This window comes from Brachyistius frenatus, unplaced genomic scaffold, assembly GCF_029030835.1.
Source record: "Brachyistius frenatus isolate BFR_SWC_R1_liver_20210118 unplaced genomic scaffold, ASM2903083v1 Contig_482, whole genome shotgun sequence".
NCBI lineage: Eukaryota > Metazoa > Chordata > Actinopteri > Embiotocidae > Brachyistius > Brachyistius frenatus.
In genome coordinates, this window is record NW_027211081.1 from 39,493 (window position 1) to 58,414 (window position 18,922).

The 18,922-nt window shown below is 36.7% G+C and overlaps 1 protein-coding gene across 1 annotated transcript; it reads right to left on the bottom strand.

Moving 5' to 3' along the window:
- Positions 1 to 5,954: 5,954 nt before the first annotated feature.
- On the bottom strand, positions 5,955 to 11,655 carry tdgf1 (teratocarcinoma-derived growth factor 1). Its single transcript, XM_069687705.1, has 6 exons — positions 11,574 to 11,655; positions 11,448 to 11,488; positions 10,573 to 10,791; positions 9,311 to 9,425; positions 7,081 to 7,190; positions 5,955 to 6,052 (listed from the first exon to the last, which is right to left on the bottom strand). The coding sequence occupies exons 1-6, from the start codon at positions 11,594 to 11,596 to the stop codon at positions 5,955 to 5,957; spliced, it is 606 nt and encodes a 201-aa protein (XP_069543806.1). The 5' UTR covers positions 11,597 to 11,655.
- Between the last annotated feature and the right edge of the window lie 7,267 nt (positions 11,656 to 18,922).

Genomic DNA, 18,922 nt, shown 5'->3' on the forward strand with positions numbered 1-18,922 from the left:
CCCCCCTGAGAGCCCCCCCTGAGAGCCCCCCTGCTGTAGTGAAGAAATTTCCCCTCGGGGATTAATAGAGTGTATAAAATCAAAAAAAAAATCAAATCAAAAAGAAGAAAAGTATTTTTCCAATTGTTTAAAAACCTTTGGGAGACAAAACATGGATCCGATTGAACTGAATTGAAAAATTTTTCGCTACAGCAGCTTTTATAAATACAAGGTTAAGCAAGAAAACCAATATTAAAAGTAAAAATGTGAAAATGCAATATATATCAAATAAATATAGAATAATATTAAATTAAACTAACTGAACAATAGTGCAAAGATTTAAACAAACAAACAACGGTGTTATTGTTGTGAGATTGATTTTGCCAGAGGTGATTTATTGTCAAGTCTTATTGCAGTGGGCAGGAATGATCTCCTGTATCTGGAATGATCTCCTGTATCTGGAATGATCTCTTGTATCTGGAATGATCTCTCCTGGAATATCATCTGGAATGATCTCTTGTATGATCTCCTGTATCAGGAATGATGATCAGGAATGATCTCTTGTATCAGGAATGATCTCCTGTATCTGGAATGATCTCCTGTATCTGGAATGATCTCCTGTATCAGGAATGATCTCCTGTATCTGGAATGATCTCTTGTATCAGGAATGATCTCCTGTATCTGGAATGATCTCTTGTATCAGGAATGATCTCCTGTATCAGGAATGATCTCTTGTATCAGGAATGATCTCCTGTATCTGGAATGATCTCTTGTATCAGGAATGATCTCCTGTATCAGGAATGATCTCTTGTATCAGGAATGATCTCCTGTATCTGGAATGATCTCCTGTATCTGGAATGATCTCTTGTATCAGGAATGATCTCCTGTATCAGGAATGATCTCTTGTATCAGGAATGATCTCCTGTATCTGGAATGATCTCTTGTATCAGGAATGATCTCCTGTATCAGGAATGATCTTCTGTATCTGGAATGATCTCTTGTATCTGGAATGATCTCCTGTATCAGGAATGATCTCCTGTATCTGGAATGATCTCTTGTATCTGGAATGATCTCCTGTATCAGGAATGATCTCCTGTATCAGGAATGATCTCCTGTATCAGGAATGATCTCCTGTATCTGGAATGATCTCCTGTATCTGGAATGATCTCCTGTATCTGGAATGATCTCTTGTATCTGGAATGATCTCCTGTATCAGGAATGATCTCCTGTATCAGGAATGATCTCTTGTATCTGGATCTCCTGTATCAGGAATGATCTCCTGTATCTGGAATGATCTCCTGTATCTGGAATGATCTCTTGTATCTGGAATGATCTCCTGTATCTGTCCTTATGACAGCGGAGCTGAAGGAGTCTTTTGGAGAACGTCCTCCTCTGTCCCTGCAGCAGGTGGTGGAGAGGGTGGTCAGGATTATCCAATATAGATAATAGTTTCCTCAGCATCCTCCTCTTCACCACCTTTTCCAGACTACTAGAAGTACAGTTCACTGGCCACAACAGATGGTAGAACATCTCCAACATCTCGCTGCACACATTGAAGGATCATGTGCTCACTTTATGTTTATAGAAAATGTAATTCAATTGTAATTACCTTTCCTTCAAACTATTTTGTAATTTAATTATAGGGAAATGTAATTTCTTGGAGACAAAAACAAAATCCGTAAACATGCCTCCCTAAATCCTCTGAGGTACAAAAATATACCCTAATTATAAAAACAGCTGCCACCGCACATAATACAGACAGCAGTCCAATTTCCCTCCAACATTATTGGAGAAAATGAAATTGGATTTTGTAAACAAGACAGTTGGATTTGTGTTACTTTTATTTACACATTGCTCAGTTGCACACTGATATTATCTGATTAAATTGACTAATTGCGCCACCTACTGTTGACGAGGGCAAATTAAACAGGTGAGAAACCACAACAAGATTGTGCCAAAAAAACGTGATATTTAATTAATATATTTATTGTATCTGTAAGACATGTTTTGTTTTGTTTGTAAAGCACAATGTATTAGAAATATGTTGCGTATTTATTTATTAGGAACTTTTTTTATTTGTACATTTGTATTTAAATGAGCTCCATGTGAAGCCCTCTGAAGCTTTGGCTCAAAGCTGCAACCGGACAAAATGTCTTCACTTGCGAGTTGTAAAACTCCAACTGTTCCTCAAAGATGGCCGCACAAATGCACTTATTAACACCACAGCAGGTGAAGGTAACCTGGTTGTTAATGTCGCTCTGATAGTGAATGTTCCTCGAGTTACTAATATGTCCAACCCGGTGTCTCGGCAAAGCATGAAATCGCCACGCTTTGGCTTGTGTGAGCGTGACAGTTACACGTGAAACGTACACGCATGTAAATGTAATGTGACGCAGGATCATGTGACCGACGTCCGGCAACAGAGGCAACAAAGGGCATTTTTTATCAGGATTAGGAGGAATGAGGGGTGGCTTGATGACATCAGTCACAGACTGCTATGCAGAAAGATGATGTTCGAATCGAGGCGGTAACAACAGTCTTGTTGAGTTGTTTTTTCTTTCCTAACCCCAACAACATGTTGCTTTTTCAAACCCCAACGTGTTTTAGCTAAAAGTTGAATTTTCCTGTAAATCTCACGGCTCTAAGCAGGCAGGCAGGTTTCATTCTCATCCACTACAGTGTGTGTGTGTGTGTGTGTGCGTGCGTGCGTGCGTGCGTGCGTGCGTGTGTGTGTGTGTGTGTGCGTGCGTGCGTGCGCGCGCGCGCGTGTGTGTGTGTGTGTGTGTGTGTGTGCTAGTCTGATATACAGTTTAATGTGCTACTGCTGCTGACAAAATCCCTCACAGGCGAGTCAGATGGAAGGTATTACAAAACTTTGATATCATGTCACACCAATGACTTTAATTTGAATCCATGTAAACAGCTGATGATCAGCACCAGAGAGCGCTCGGATTAAAACAGCTGACAGTAGCACGTCTGCGTGTGTGTGGGTTAATAAAAGTGGATGTTGTTAAAGGACCGTTCCACTGCTTTTATGTGTTTAACTAAATCTTTGAGCTTGGTATCGAACACTGGGTGGCTGTGAAAAGTTCATTAACTGTCTGGAGAGAGTCGATCCACACAGGCACAGACACGGGGAGGCAAGACCAGATCCAGAAATACACAGGACAGGAAAGACCGCTGGAACAAGAGCTGTGATCTGCAACCAACTGGCAAAGAAGTGAGAGGAAGACACGGGTTGATATACACAAGAGACAACTGGACGCAGGTGGAAATAATCAGGGTGGACAATCAGACACAGGTGGGAAGACGAGAGGACAGGAAGTTAAGACAACACAGAACAAGACGCAGGGAGTTACCAAAATAAAACAGGAAATGAATGTGGAAAATTGAGGACAGAGAGACAGAGGATAGATAGATGGATGGATGGATGGATGGATGGATGGATGGATGGATGGATAAATTATTTGTCTTGGTAATTAAAGTTTAACAACACTAACAGTCCTCACAAGCTTATAAAGACAAACGTGTGTACACTGCATGTGTTAATACAGTTATCTGCTATCAGCCAATTAAGCTGTTGTTTGAGGAACTCTGGGAGATAAGATGGACACACACACACACACACTCTCACACACACTCACACACACACACACACTCATATACACACACACACACACACACACACACTCATATACACACACACACACACACACACACACACACTACACACACACACACACACACACACACATACACACACACACACACACACACACACACACACACTATCCTCTTCATTATCTCTCTCCCAGTTTATTTGTTTTACTCCACACGGATAATAAAACCTTTTCTGAAGTTAAGACATGTTCTTTCCGTATTTGCTTCATTTAATAACAATAGTTGAGCATCGAAGACGTTTCTAGAGTCACAGGAGGACGTGGAAACGTGAAACAGAATAATTTAACATCCCTCCCCTCGTTCACGCCCTCTTTAATCCCTTTTAAATGTGTCCTGATCTCCTGCTGCTCCTCCTGTTCAGACCCGTCTCCTCCAGCCGCCTCCCTTTACCGTCCTCCTCCGGGCGATCCACAAACACGTTCACATGAGTTTTCCAGGTTGAAGAGACGATTCTTCACTGAGGGAAGGAACAAGTCTGAGAGGATTTTAGGTTCAATCACATTTTCCAATTCGTGGTTTCTGTCCAATCAGAACTCTCCCTTTGAACAAGTTGTTCTGTGGAGTTGACCAGAGAACAAAGGAGAGATTACATCCAGATTATTGAGATTAAACTTTGAAACGCCCTCTGCTTCTTCACAAAGGCCCGACATCCATCCTCTTCCTCTCAGTTCATCCTTGTGTTCCTCATCAGCAGCGTAGCCAATGTTTTGTGTTGCTCTTATTTCCACGTGAGACGAACTCAAAGCAGCAAGCGAGACGGGCTCCCAATGGAGGAAAGTAAGATGTTTAATTTAGTTCAGTTTTATTAATGAAGAACCAAATCCTCTTTCTATAAGGTCAAGGCCTGATAGTGCTAGAGACCCGACAACCCCTCCTGGAGCAGCACTTAATTGTCAGCCATATTGGGGACAACTGTCTTATAACAGTAAGAAACTTCAGGCGGAATTAGATTCAGACGTCAGCGACCATCTGCCTCGACCGGTTGGAGAGGAGAGCAGAGAAAGAAAAGAACAGCATGGAGAGACAACGAACCAATCACATTCACGGTCATAAACATTGAGCGGTGGAGCTGGAGACACCTGCAGAAAGCTGTGACAGAGAAAGGACAAACTACAGGAGACAACACACAAAGGTCAAAGTGTCATGTAGATGCTTGTAAGGGGAGAGTTGCATCATGGGAGGTCCTCCAGCAGCCCTGTTCAGCCCCAACCGATCAAAAAGGAAGTCTTTACCTTCATACGTTTTAATTCTTACTGTGGCTGTTAGTTTCAGAGTCGTGAGCAGGCTGACGGACTGCAGAGCAGCAGAGGATGTGTTTGTTTAAGATAAGAGAGAATTCAAACCTCATCAATACTGTGGAGATAACAGGGAGAAAACAGCCCGCCTGAAAATACTGTATTTAAAGATAACGGAGTCGGAGAGCTGGAAGGCAGGAACGTTTCCAGGGAAATTATAGAAGTTTCTTCATATCCAAAAAATGTCATTACATCCAGCGTCATGTTTGTTTTCATGACTTTAAATGTTGTTTTTTTTAGATTACTATGTAATATTTGTTTCTCACAACACAAAGTGTACCAGCACCATAAATCTTTAATAAACACATAACGCATACACGTTTACATTTAAGGACAGAAGGTCACATCGGCTCAGTTTGTGCAAACAGACAAAGTTACACAGTTTAAAGAAAGAAACTCTTGACTCGTCTTTTACAAAGAAAAAAAATCTGCTGAAATTCAGCTTCAGATTCAAAAAAAAGAAAAAGAAAAATCCATAAAAATCGTATGTACAACTTCCTTCCAATTCCCTAATTTCTGTCGCTGCTGCGTTCACTGTTAAACTGGAAGTTCTGAGAACCAGAATAACTTAGATAAATACCACATGACATGTCGGCTGTGTGTTAAAACAATCACCAATGTCTGTTTTAAAAAGTCATTCAATGCCGAGTTCAAATTGATTTGATGGTTTAAATCATTTTGCTTTCACTCAAACACGATGCAGCAAGAAAACAGCTGATCTCAGTGAGAAGACCTCCTGCAAGTCCTCGTAAACCATCTCAGCACGTCTCCACAAACCACAACAGAGTGGAACATTTCTGGAAACCCTCCAGAAAGCAGCATGTCTTCACTTTTTAAGGACCAACTCCAGATTTGAACTTCCCCTCCGATGTTCTGCTGATGAAGGATCGAGTGTTTGGAAACTGGTCTTTAGTGCAGAAGAAACTCTGGAGTCCACAGGTCAGTGTTTCACATACATCTCGGTGTTTGTATCCAGCAGACATTTAAAAACGATATATATCAGAGGAAAGGGATGAGAGGAAGAAGCAGCAGGACGAAGCTGAAGGGAACGGTCCTGACAGCTGATGAACGAGACCAACGCACCTCCTCCGAGTCGTCTGAAAAGAGAAGAACACAAAACTGATGGACTGATTTCATTTGATATCAAGCTGCATTTATTTTTGCGGTTTCTATTTTTATGGTGAATTTCACATTCCAGCGTGGTTTTATTTTCAGCGCTTCATGTCTACAGTAGATGGTCTTCTAGTTCTTTCAGGCTGTTATCTTGTGCTTCCTTTTGCAGTGATGACCCTTCCCTGATTCTCGACAGGGTTCATCTTATCTTATCGTAACATGCTCTCCTTTAGTTCCTCCAGATACACCTCGTTTTTACTGGAAAGTGACAAGAGAGCTGCTGCATATGTTGACGTCAACATGCACGTGGTTTCACAAGTGATGGACAAAGTGAAGTCACCAGTTCTTCAACCAAACAATAAATAGTCATAAAAATGACATTAATAAATACTACGATCATTCAAGCAAAAGTCAGTTGCTTTGTTTTGTATTTTAAGAGGCAAAACCAGGGCTGAAAAAAAGCAGCAAACATTTAGCTCTGCTTCTTACATTAAAGTAAGAAAAAGAGTAAAACATTCAATATTCAATCAGCCCTACTCTGAGACATGTTTAATAAAAGATTTTTTTTCCACATTTTGAGGAATCTCTTTTGGAAAATCCATTTTTCAGAGAATAAAAAAGGGTCTTTATATTTAAACTGTTGATGTGGAGACTTTCTAACTGTTTGTGCAGGAGTGAAAGGAGAGAGGTTTTTGCATTTTGGACTAAAAGTCTTGAATTGTAAATGAGCGGGTGGAGCACTCATTCAAAGAAGCATTTACACTGAGGGGGGATGTGTTATTGTTTCAGGGATAGAAACAGTGTGAACGACAGTTTTTGATCCGAACGGCAGGCGTCGACTGTCCCTCCACACCTCGGGAGGATTAGGGAGCTCACCCATTCACCTGAAGAGCACCTCAAATGGTGGACTGATCGAATGGAAAAACACCAACACAAATACTGCCCGACCCGTCGCAGCGGGTGGAAGTTCTCAGTCTACCTTTTGGTGTCTCGTGTGCAAAGTATATCTTACCACAGCCTTTATGGAAGACGTGGGGGAAGCAGTGCAGGACGCCGTAGATACACCGGCAGTAGGAGCATCCTTTCCGAACCCATGCGCCGTGAGGAACCGGACCGCAGCTCCTGCAGACACACAGAGAAGCTGGGAATTAATAACCTGGAAAACACAAGTAATGGTTTACAAGCCTGATTCATAAAGGTTTACTCTGGCAACCCATGCTGTGTTCCACATCACATCCCTCCCTCACTGGTAGAGTAGAGACAGACAGGACATGACATCAGCATGTGAACACAGCACCCTCCAAAATATCTGCAGCTTAATTTGAAAATCTTTTACATCGGTGGCCCCGCCCCCTTTCTCTACAGAGCCAAGATGGCAACCGTTTAGGGTGGAAAGTCTCCAGAACACAAGAACAACACCTGGAACACAAGAACAACACCTGGAACACAAGAACAACACCTGGAACACAAGAACAACACCTGGAACACAAGAACAAAACCTGGAACACAAGAACAACACCTGCAACACAAGAACAACACCTGGAACACAAGAACAACACCTGGAACACAAGTAGAACACCTGGAACACAAGAACAACACCTGGAACACAAGAACAACACCTGGAACACAAGAACAACACCTGGAACACAAGTAGAACACCTGGAACACAAGAACAACATCTGGAACACAAGTAGAACACCTGGAACACAAGAACAAGATCTGGAAAACGTTTAGAACACCTGGAACACATGTAGAACACCTGGAACACATGTAGAATACCTGGAACACAAGAACGACACCTGGAACACAAGTAGAACACCTGGAAAACAAGAACAACACCTGGAAGACAAGAACAACATCTGGAACAGAAGTAGAATAACTGGAACACAAGGGCAACACCTGGAACACAAGTAGAACACCTGGAACACAAGAACAACATCTGGAACACAAGTAGAACACCTGGAACACAAGAACAACACCTGGAACACAAGAACAACATCTGGAACACAAGTACAACATCTGGAACACTAGTACAACATCTGGAACACAAGAACAACATCTGGAACACTAGTACAACACCTGGAACACAAGAACAACACCTGGAACACAAGAACAAAACCTGGAACACAAGTACAACACCTGGAACACAAGAACAACACCTGGAACACAAGAACAACATCTGGAACACAAGTACAACATCTGGAACACAAGTACAACACCTGGAACACAAGAACAACACCTGGAACACAAGTAGAACACCTGGAACACAAGAACAACATCTGGAACACAAGAACAACACCTGGAACACAAGTAGAACACCTGGAACACAAGAACAAGATCTGGAAAACGTTTAGAACATCTGGAACACATGTAGAACACCTGGAACACATGTAGAATACCTGGAACACAAGAACGACACCTGGAACACAAGTAGAACACCTGGAAAACAAGAACAACACCTGGAAGACAAGAACAACATCTGGAACAGAAGTAGAATAACTGGAACACAAGAGCAACATCTGGAACACAAGTAGAACACCTGGAACACAAGAACAACATCTGGAACACAAGTAGAACACCTGGAACACAAGAACAACACCTGGAACACAAGAACAACACCTGGAACACAAGAACAACATATGGAACACATGTAGAACATCTGGAACACAAGAACAACATCTGGAACACTAGTACAACATCTGGAACACAAGAACAACATCTGGAACACTAGTACAACATCTGGAACACAAGAACAACATCTGGAACACTAGTACAACATCTGGAACACAGCATAAAGCTTGTAAAAAAGAACTAAGAGTTGACTTGAATGGATTTTGTATATATGTTGAGAGTTCCCATCATGCTTTGGGTGATGTGAGTTTAAGTATATATATTTATCTGCATTATAATAAATTGCAACAGGCGGTTCCTGTTTGAATTGTAACCATAGAAACGATCAGCTTGATTACTTTTCATATTGAAGAAATCATCCCAACGAGGTCATTTGAAGGTCAGAGTCAGCAGCTTTCAGAAGTCTGTGTATGACGTTTGACGGAGTTACGACTTTGAGAAGAAGAAATGTGTTTTACACAATCTTAAAACTTTGATTTCCAAAATATCACCTGACTGGAAAAGGTTTTAAAAAGCCTCCTGAGTGGCTGAGAAACATGAAGTTCAACGTTAACGGAAGCAGCAGCTTCTTCACAGAGAACGTGGCAGCGCAGCGTTTTCTGGTGCTTTACCTGACGCGCTGGTCGTACTCGCAGCTCCTCCCGGTGAAGGACGGAGGGCAGGCGCAGAAGCTGCCCAGGATGCAGGTTCCTCCGTTCTGACAGCAGCTGCGACTCTGCTCCGCACCTCCGAGAAAAAAAACACATTACAGCTTCAACCAACAATGACGTCGACATTCATGTCCTTCAAATAGACAACTGTACTTTAGACCGTCGCACATATAACCCTGTTCTCTACTATTGTACGATCTGTGCCGTTTTAATTAGTTGATAAGAGGGTGGTCAGTGGCAGGGCCATCGGACCTCAGGTTGAGCCTCCCTCCCTGTATCAGTATCTGTGAGATAAACCAGAGTCTCCATCTGGCAGCACATTCCTGAACTCCTCCGCTTCACATCAGCAAATACGAAGTCTGAACAAACATCTGAAAATAACAGAAACACACTAAAACTCAGCTGACGATGGCCTGAAACAACCAGTGTGTGTGTGTGTGTGTGTGTGTGTGTGTGTGTGTGTGTGTGTGTGTGTGTGTGTGTGTGTGTGTGTGTGTGTGTGTGTGTGTGTGTGTGTGTGTGTGTGTGTGTGTGTGTGTGTGTGTGTGTGTGTGTTCGTTAGCTTCACATCCCTTCAAAAGGAAATAAACTACATCTTATTTACATTACATACATTACATGATGTTGTTATTGGGTTTTTTTACTTAAAAAAGATTGTTCTTAATTTATGGATTTAATAGTTTTTCTATGAAATGTACTTTTTCATTATTTTATTCAAATAATTGTGTCGTACTATTTTTTCCTAAACTTTAATTAAATAATTTGGCTCAGATATCCATGAAAAAGTTTGATTTTCTGTGCTATTTAATGCAGAAATGTTTAAGCTTATATTTCTGTAATTTAGTTCTTAAATTTTTAGTCTGCAGTAAAAAGTTTTCAATGTTCATTCAATGAAAGCCGACTTGTTTTTTTCAAATTTCAAATCACTCTTATCGAAGTAAATTTAATTTAAAAAAAAAAAAAACGTTGCTAATTTTCCTCATGTTACTTCATTATTGGATGGTTTTAAAATACATGAAGATATAAGTAAATTCTTATGAGAGCATTTGTTCAAATTATTATGCTCTGAAATCTCCAAAAGGCTAAACAACATTTGTTGTTTTTAATTGTTTCTTTACTTCACCAAGTGAAACTTTACTTGTACAAACTTTTAAGTAAACTGCAGAATTCTTGCCCCTCCCCCCCCCCTCCCCCGTGTGTACAGTAGTGAAGTGTGAACTCACTGCCAGTGAGGCCGATGAAGGGCAGGACGGCGCTGGCGTCACGATGTTTACGGTCCCCGCTGTTTGAGGAGTTCACCTGGGTCAACGGATCCAGGAGGTCCTGGAAGTTCTTGGATTGAACCACCTCAGAGGGAGAAGCAGCAGGAGCAGAGGAGGAGGAAGAAGGAGGAGGTGATGAAGGTGAGGTTTGGTCTCTGCTACACTCATCTCCTTCACAGCCTGCAAAATAAAAGAAAAAAGGCAGAAAAGAAAAGATTTTAAATTTAGAAAATCATCAAAGTAGGAGGACAAATCTACATCTACAGCAAATCATCCATCATGACATCACAGGAAACGGGCCATCAAATCCTGCTGATGTCATGATTTTTCCAGTTTGGTACAGAAAATCATTCAGCACACTTCTGAAAAGTTGTTTGACTTAAAAAGTAAAGAATTTATTGAATCTCAGCTGATTTCATGTTGTATGCAAATTAATGGAAATTAATTTCTAAGAGTGCAGAAAGTCTGAAATAATACAGAGTTTGAAAATAACCCGGAAATTTTGAGTTTAAAGGGCTAAAGCTTTGTTGTGGTCCATTAGTTTTCTGTTGTTTCCTGAACTCTCTAAGGACACAACCTCAGCAGCTGCTTTGCTGATGTGACATTAGGAACACACAGCTGCATATAAAAATCCCCCCAAGTCATCAAGCATTTTGTAGTTTATCACAAAATGTTTAAATCAAAGGAAAATCTGATTCTTGTAACTGAGAATTCAAAATGATTTTGCAACATGATTAATGTCTTTTTACAATCTGAAAACAAATGTGACCTTTTCTACATTGTTTATTTGTTTACGTGTTAAGCTCTCAAAATGTTTGTATGAGTGATGAAGAGACCTGAAGCAGCCTGGAGGCACATCCACGCACACAGCACAATCCTGAAAACAGCCACAAACAAACGCATTCAATAATGAGATAACAGGAAGACTCGATTAACCGGCTTGATTCGGTCCTCAGACTCACCTGGGCAGCACCGGACAAATCATTTCACCGGAGAAACCAAACACGTTCTGCACGTTTCTTCACAGTTTTTAACTCACAGTCGTCGTAAATGAAAAAAAAAAAAAAGAAGAAGAAACGCTCAAATGTACCGGAAAAGATCTCCAGAAATCTCCGTTTGATGTCTCAAAAGTCCGAAAAAGGAAATGTCCATAAAGATCTATATTTTGTTAAAAAGAGTCCTCCTCCTGCCCTGAGAGGTTTCACTCATCTACTTATCCATCGATTTAGAAATCTGTAAAAATAATACGAAGTAAACTCTTCTCTGGAGAGATTTGAGAACTTTGACAGAATCCACATCAGAAGCAGTGAGTCCTCTTCTGAGTCTTCAGCCTGCAGCTCTCTGCCTCTCTGCTGGTTTCCTCCACAACAGGTTTGACTCCAGGTGACTCCATCACAGGGGGAGGGGCTCCGGAAACCACGCCCACTCTCGATGGCTCTTCGTTTCCGTCTGTCTCGTGGGTTTTCAGTCTGAATCAACAACGATGGAAAGTTTTGCAAATTGTACAACAGAAACCCCTGAAAAAAAGTTTTAATCTGGTTTCTGTTTTTAAATAACGGGTTTGTTTCTCTGAAGAAGGTAATCATTTTCTCAACCTGATAAGCTGTTTCGATGTTCTGCAATGACTTTCTTCTTTGCGTTCAGTGTGTTTGAACAGTAAGAACTTGTCTGAACTTTAATTGAACAATTTAATACTTTTTTTAAAACCCAGCCTGAAAAGAATTTGCATTTAGTTTTGAAATGACAGCTTGTTATGAGGTGAAGACAGACCGATTGTATGGGAAAGAATGAGATAAGAACCTACTTACTAGTAAACCTGGGTGACTTTAAACATAATAATAATCTAGTTTTAATACTCTTGATCTGAAGATCAACAGGTTGAAATTTGAGCCATTTTACAAATGTTGAGTTCAGATCATTTGTACTTTGACTCCACTTTTAATGAGATTAAAGAACAGAGTGAAACATGACTCATTTATGTTCCTTGTATTCTTCTTTCTTTCTTTGTCAGATGGAAATCATTCCATTTTGCCTGCTGACAAATTAGTCAAATCTTTCCCCTCCCTCAAGTTTGCCTCCTTTTCCTCTTTCTCAGCCATTACCTCCCTGTACCCCCCACCACCACCACAACCACCCCACCCTCCGCCCCCTATAGACATGTATATTAACTTCACTCCCTGGTGCAGTCTGACTTTCACATCTTAATGAGCCTGCTGCTAAAAGGAAGTCCTCCTTTACAGAAACATTCTTCACTGCAGACAGCAACAGAAAGCAACTTGGCTTTTATACACATGAAAACACAAATACATATATTTTATCTTTCAAATCACATCCTGTTGCTGAAGATGTCATGTAACAAACAAATATCACAAAGCTTCTGATTTCTCTCATTTTACCCTCAAACTTCCTAAAATTGACAAATGGTGCAGATGTTTTCATTATTTAATTGAACCTGTTAAATGCACAAATAAATCAACACGTGATTCGTTATTGACTTTGAATTTTCAAGTTTCCTGGAATGTAATCATGTTCAGATACCAACGAACCAGAGACAACGTTATTTCAGGTGCGCTGCGCTGAGCTGAAAAAAAAAAAAAGACAAATTTAAGCCACTTTGGAGATTTCTAAAACCGAAGCAGATATTTCACATCTTTTAAGTACAATTACATTTTTAGTTTAACATGCTTTTTAAGATGTGTTTTTTTTTTAAACAGTAAACTGGATTTCAGATTCCTCATAAAATTACAATTATATTCACATGGCCTGTTTGCTCTCGCCACAGTCTACTGAAATAAAGAGTTTTACATTTGATTTCTCTCTATTTCTCTTTTTTTATGTTTCTATTTTTATTCTTTTCCTGTGTTTCTGTTTTTTCAATAAGATGTGAGTAAATGTGAACATGTTGATTGGTGTTGAGTGAGTACCTTTGGAGAGAGAGAGAGAGAGAGAGAGACTCAGGAAGACAAAAAGAAAACTTTTCTTATTCCACTTTTGACCTTTTATCCATCTTTTTATCACCACAGTATTAATGTCATAATGCCTTCATTTGCAGTTAGTTGGTAACATATAAAAGCTTTTGTAGTATTGGGCTGAGAGTGAGCACAACAGTGTAAACCTGACACGTATCAAACTTGTAAAAACACCAGCAGAAAAGTCGAGTTTATTCCTTTTTTTCCTGCATTTGAAGCTGGTGGACGTAAACGCTGCAGGAGACACGTTCATGGGGCCGAGTGTCAACCAGAGCTTCTAGGAAAGATATCCTGAAACCATGAAGAACTGGTTGGTTGCTGCTTTATAATGAAAGTTAACTTGGAAGAAACATTACAGAACAACTGTGTTCATTTTAAAGACAACATGGCTCTGAGATGATGAGCATCTTTCCATCATTACAGCCCTTGTGGACCCTGAAAGTAGAAGTTTCACAACTCCTCTGACCAGACTGCCCCCCCCCCTTCTACCCCCCTCTGTTAATCTGTCTGTGCTTTAAACTCAGAGGTGGAAATGTGGAAATGGGTATTTTGTAATCTGCATAGCATCACAATGCAGTCTGATCGCATGCTAATACACAGCAGCAGGAGGGACAGCCTGATTTCAGCACAACAGGAAATCTGCATCTGAAAGCTGGCGAGCTGCTGGAGGACTGGGAGGGGGAGGAGGGCACAGATTCGCCATTACTAGGGTGAAGAAACAGTGAAAGTCGTTGCTTGGACTGGTGTCGGAAAGCACAGACATTTATAGCTTAAATAAGAGATTCAGAGGTCAGTAAAACATCATTTCGATTTTATCAGCTGATGGTTACATCACACTCAGGTACCCAGTCAGGTTTCTTTGTCACCGGCATGTTGACAGACTTTTATGCAGAGTTGGCCTTCATCACTTGATGGTCTGAATGAGGAGACTGGTTCCTTATTGGAGTTTCAATACTTCATCATAGAAAAACTAAAAAAGCAAGAATTTTTCTCCTCCTGTAAAATAAACACTGACCTCAATTATTAATTATTGCCAATATAACTGTAAATTTAATTCATTATTAGTTTCTTCCCATTCTAATATTAAGATATTCTCTTTTTTCATTTTGTTTCAAATTGTTTGTATGTAGTTGTATTAGTTTCCCACCAGGACAGAGTTGTGTTTAACGAGGGCGCCCTCTGCTGGCCACCTGCAGACTGCTGCGTTGCATGCTCAGTGGGAACCACTGGTGGTTTGTGCCGCGTTGTTCAACCTGAGGTGACCGGATTCAAGAAGACGCGGAGTGAGACGGGTTGAAGTCCAGAGAACAGTTTCAATGACAATATTCAGTCAAAGCGACACAAGACAAACATACAATGTTCAACGTTTTATTTACAAAAGACTAATGAACGGTCACATTTCAAATTGTGGCAGCAAAGGGGATTCAAGAGGATTTTTTTTTTTTTTTTTTAAAGTCTTGGAATATACATAATTCACCATTAAGATGTGTAACTTGGGCATCTGTCACTTTAACACAACAACAACACAACTGTTTTGTTTCTGTGGAAAAACAACAGTGGTGAGAATACAGAGCAGAAATGAGCAGCTTTCACTGAGTTCTTTGTACCTGTATCTGTAAACTGCCTGATATCCATCACCAATACATGGGAGAATATATTTAAAACACAAAGGCTTTCTCCTCCCAGCGTTGTACCAGAGGAGCAGCTCTGAAGTCGCCCAGTGTCTTCGTGGTGCATCAAATGGATGTCTGATCCCCGAGAGTCCCATGAACACATCATGGTGGACCTGAGACACTCAGTCACCATGAAATAAGACATTTCTTTAAAGTGCTTGTCAATATACTTCAGTTCTAAATCTTTCAGAATTGTCACCAACAGTTCTTCTCTTCTATCTCTATGCTGTCCTTTTCTCTCTCTGTTCTCCCCTCGCCCCAACCGGTGGAGGCAGAATTTCTATTTCACATGATCAAATTAAATGATTCCTACTGATGGTCTGATATATTTATATTATATGAGATGATATATTTATATTATATGAGATGATATATTTATATTATGAGATGATATATTTATATTATATGAGATGAGATATTTATATTATGAGATGATATATTTATATTATGAGATGATATATTTATATTATATGAGATGAGATATTTATATTATATGAGATGATATATTTATATTATGAGATGATATATTTATATTATATGAGATGAGATATTTATATTATGAGATGATATATTTATATTATGAGATGATATATTTATATTATATGAGATGAGATATTTATATTATGAGATGATATATTTATATTATATGAGATGAGATATTTATATTATGAGATGATATATTTATATTATATGAGATGAGATATTTATATTATATAAGATGAGATATTTATATTATGAGATGATATATTTATATTATATGAGATGAGATATTTATATTATGAGATGATATATTTATATTATATGAGATGAGATATTTATATTATGAGATGATATATTTATATTATATGAGATGAGATATTTATATTATATGAGATGAGATATTTATATTATGAGATGATATATTTATATTATATGAGATGAGATATTTATATTATATGAGATGAGATATTTATATTATATGAGATGATATATTTATATTATATGAGATGAGATATTTGTATTATATAAGATGATATAATTATATTATGAGATGATATATTTATATTATATGAGATGAGATATTTATATTATGAGATGAGATATTTATATTATATGAGATGATATATTTATATTATGAGATGATATATTTATATTATATGATATATTTATATTATATGAGATGATATATTTATATTATATGAGATGAGATATTTATATTATGAGATGATATATTTATATTATGAGATGATATATTTATATTATATGAGATGAGATATTTATATTATATGAGATAAGATATTTATATTATGAGATGATATATTTATATTATGAGATGATATATTTATATTATATGAGATGAGATATTTATATTATATGAGATGAGATATTTATATTATGAGATGATATATTTATATTATATGAGATGAGATATTTATATTATATGAGATGAGATATTTATATTATATGAGATGATATATTTATATTATATGAGATGAGATATTTATATTATATAAGATGATATAATTATATTATGAGATGAGATATTTATATTATATGAGATGATATATTTATATTATGAGATGATATATTTATATTATATGAGATGATATATTTATATTATATGAGATGATATATTTATATTATGAGATGATATATTTATATTATATGAGATGAGATATTTATATTATGAGATGATATATTTATATTATGAGATGATATATTTATATTATGAGATGATATATTTATATTATATGAGATGAGATATTTATATTATGAGATGATATATTTATATTATATGATATATTTATATTATATGAGATGATATATTTATATTATATGAGATGATATATTTATATTATAAGATGATATATTTATATTATATGAGATGATATATTTATATTATGAGATGATATATTTATATTATATGAGATGAGATATTTATATTATATGAGATGAGATATTTATATTATATGAGATGATATATTTATATTATATAAGATGATATATTTATATTATATGAGATGATATATTTATATTATATGAGATGAGATATTTATATTATGAGATGATATATTTATATTATGAGATGAGATATTTATATTATGAGATGATATATTTATATTATATGAGATGATATATTTATATTATATGAGATGAGATATTTATATTATATGAGATATTTATATTATGAGATGATATATTTATATTATATGAGATGAGATATTTATATTTATGAGATGATATATTTATATTGAGATGAGATATTTATATTATATGAGATGTGATATTTATATTATGAGATGATATATTTATATTATGAGATGAGATATTTATATTATATGAGATGATATATTTATATTATATGAGATGAGATATTTATATTATGAGATGATATATTTATATTATGAGATGATATATTTATATTATATGAGATGAGATATTTATATTATGAGATGATATCTTTATATTATGAGATGATATATTTATATTATATGAGATGATATATTTATATTATATGAGATATTTATATTATGAGATGATATATTTATATTATATGAGATGATATATTTATATTATATGAGATATTTATATTATGAGATGATATCTTTATATTATGAGATGATATATTTATATTATATGAGATGATATATTTATATTATATGAGATATTTATATTATGAGATGATATATTTATATTATATGAGATGATATATTTATATTATATGAGATGAGATATTTATATTATATGATATATTTATAATATATGAGATGATATATTTATATTATATGAGATGAGATATTTATATTATATGAGATATTTATATTATGAGATGATATATTTATATTATGAGATGAGATATTTATATTATATGATATATTTATAATATATGAGATGATATATTTATATTATATGAGATGAGATATTTATATTATATGATATATTTATAATATATGAGATGATATATTTATATTATATGAGATGAGATATTTATATTATATGAGATATTTATATTATGAGATGATATATTTATATTATGAGATGAGATATTTATATTATGAGATGAGATATTTATATATGAGATGATATATTTATATTATATGAGATGATATATTTATATTATATGAGATATTTATATTGAGATGATATATTTATATTATATGAGATGAGATATTTATATTATGAGATGATATATTTATATTATGAGATGATATATTTATATTATATGAGATGATATATTTATATTATGTGAGATGAGATATTTATATTATGAGATGATATATTTATATTATATGAGATGAGATATTTATATTATGAGATGAGATATTTATATTATATGATATATTTATAATATATGAGATATTTATATTATATGAGATGAGATATTTATATTATATGAGATGAGATATTTATATTATATGAGATATTTATATTATATGAGATGATATATTTATATTTCATCATTATTGCAGATCAAATAAAAAAAGAAGCATCCTGCTGCAGGCCAAACACCAGACCACCCTGCAGGCTCCGATCCCACGGGGGGGGGGCTCCGGTACCACCCTGCAGGCTCCGGTACCACCGGTCCCACCGGGGGGTACCACCCTGCAGGCTCCGGTCCCACCGGGGGGGGGGGGGCTCCGGTCCCACCCTGCAGGTTCCGGTCCCACCGGGGGGGGCTCCGGTACCACC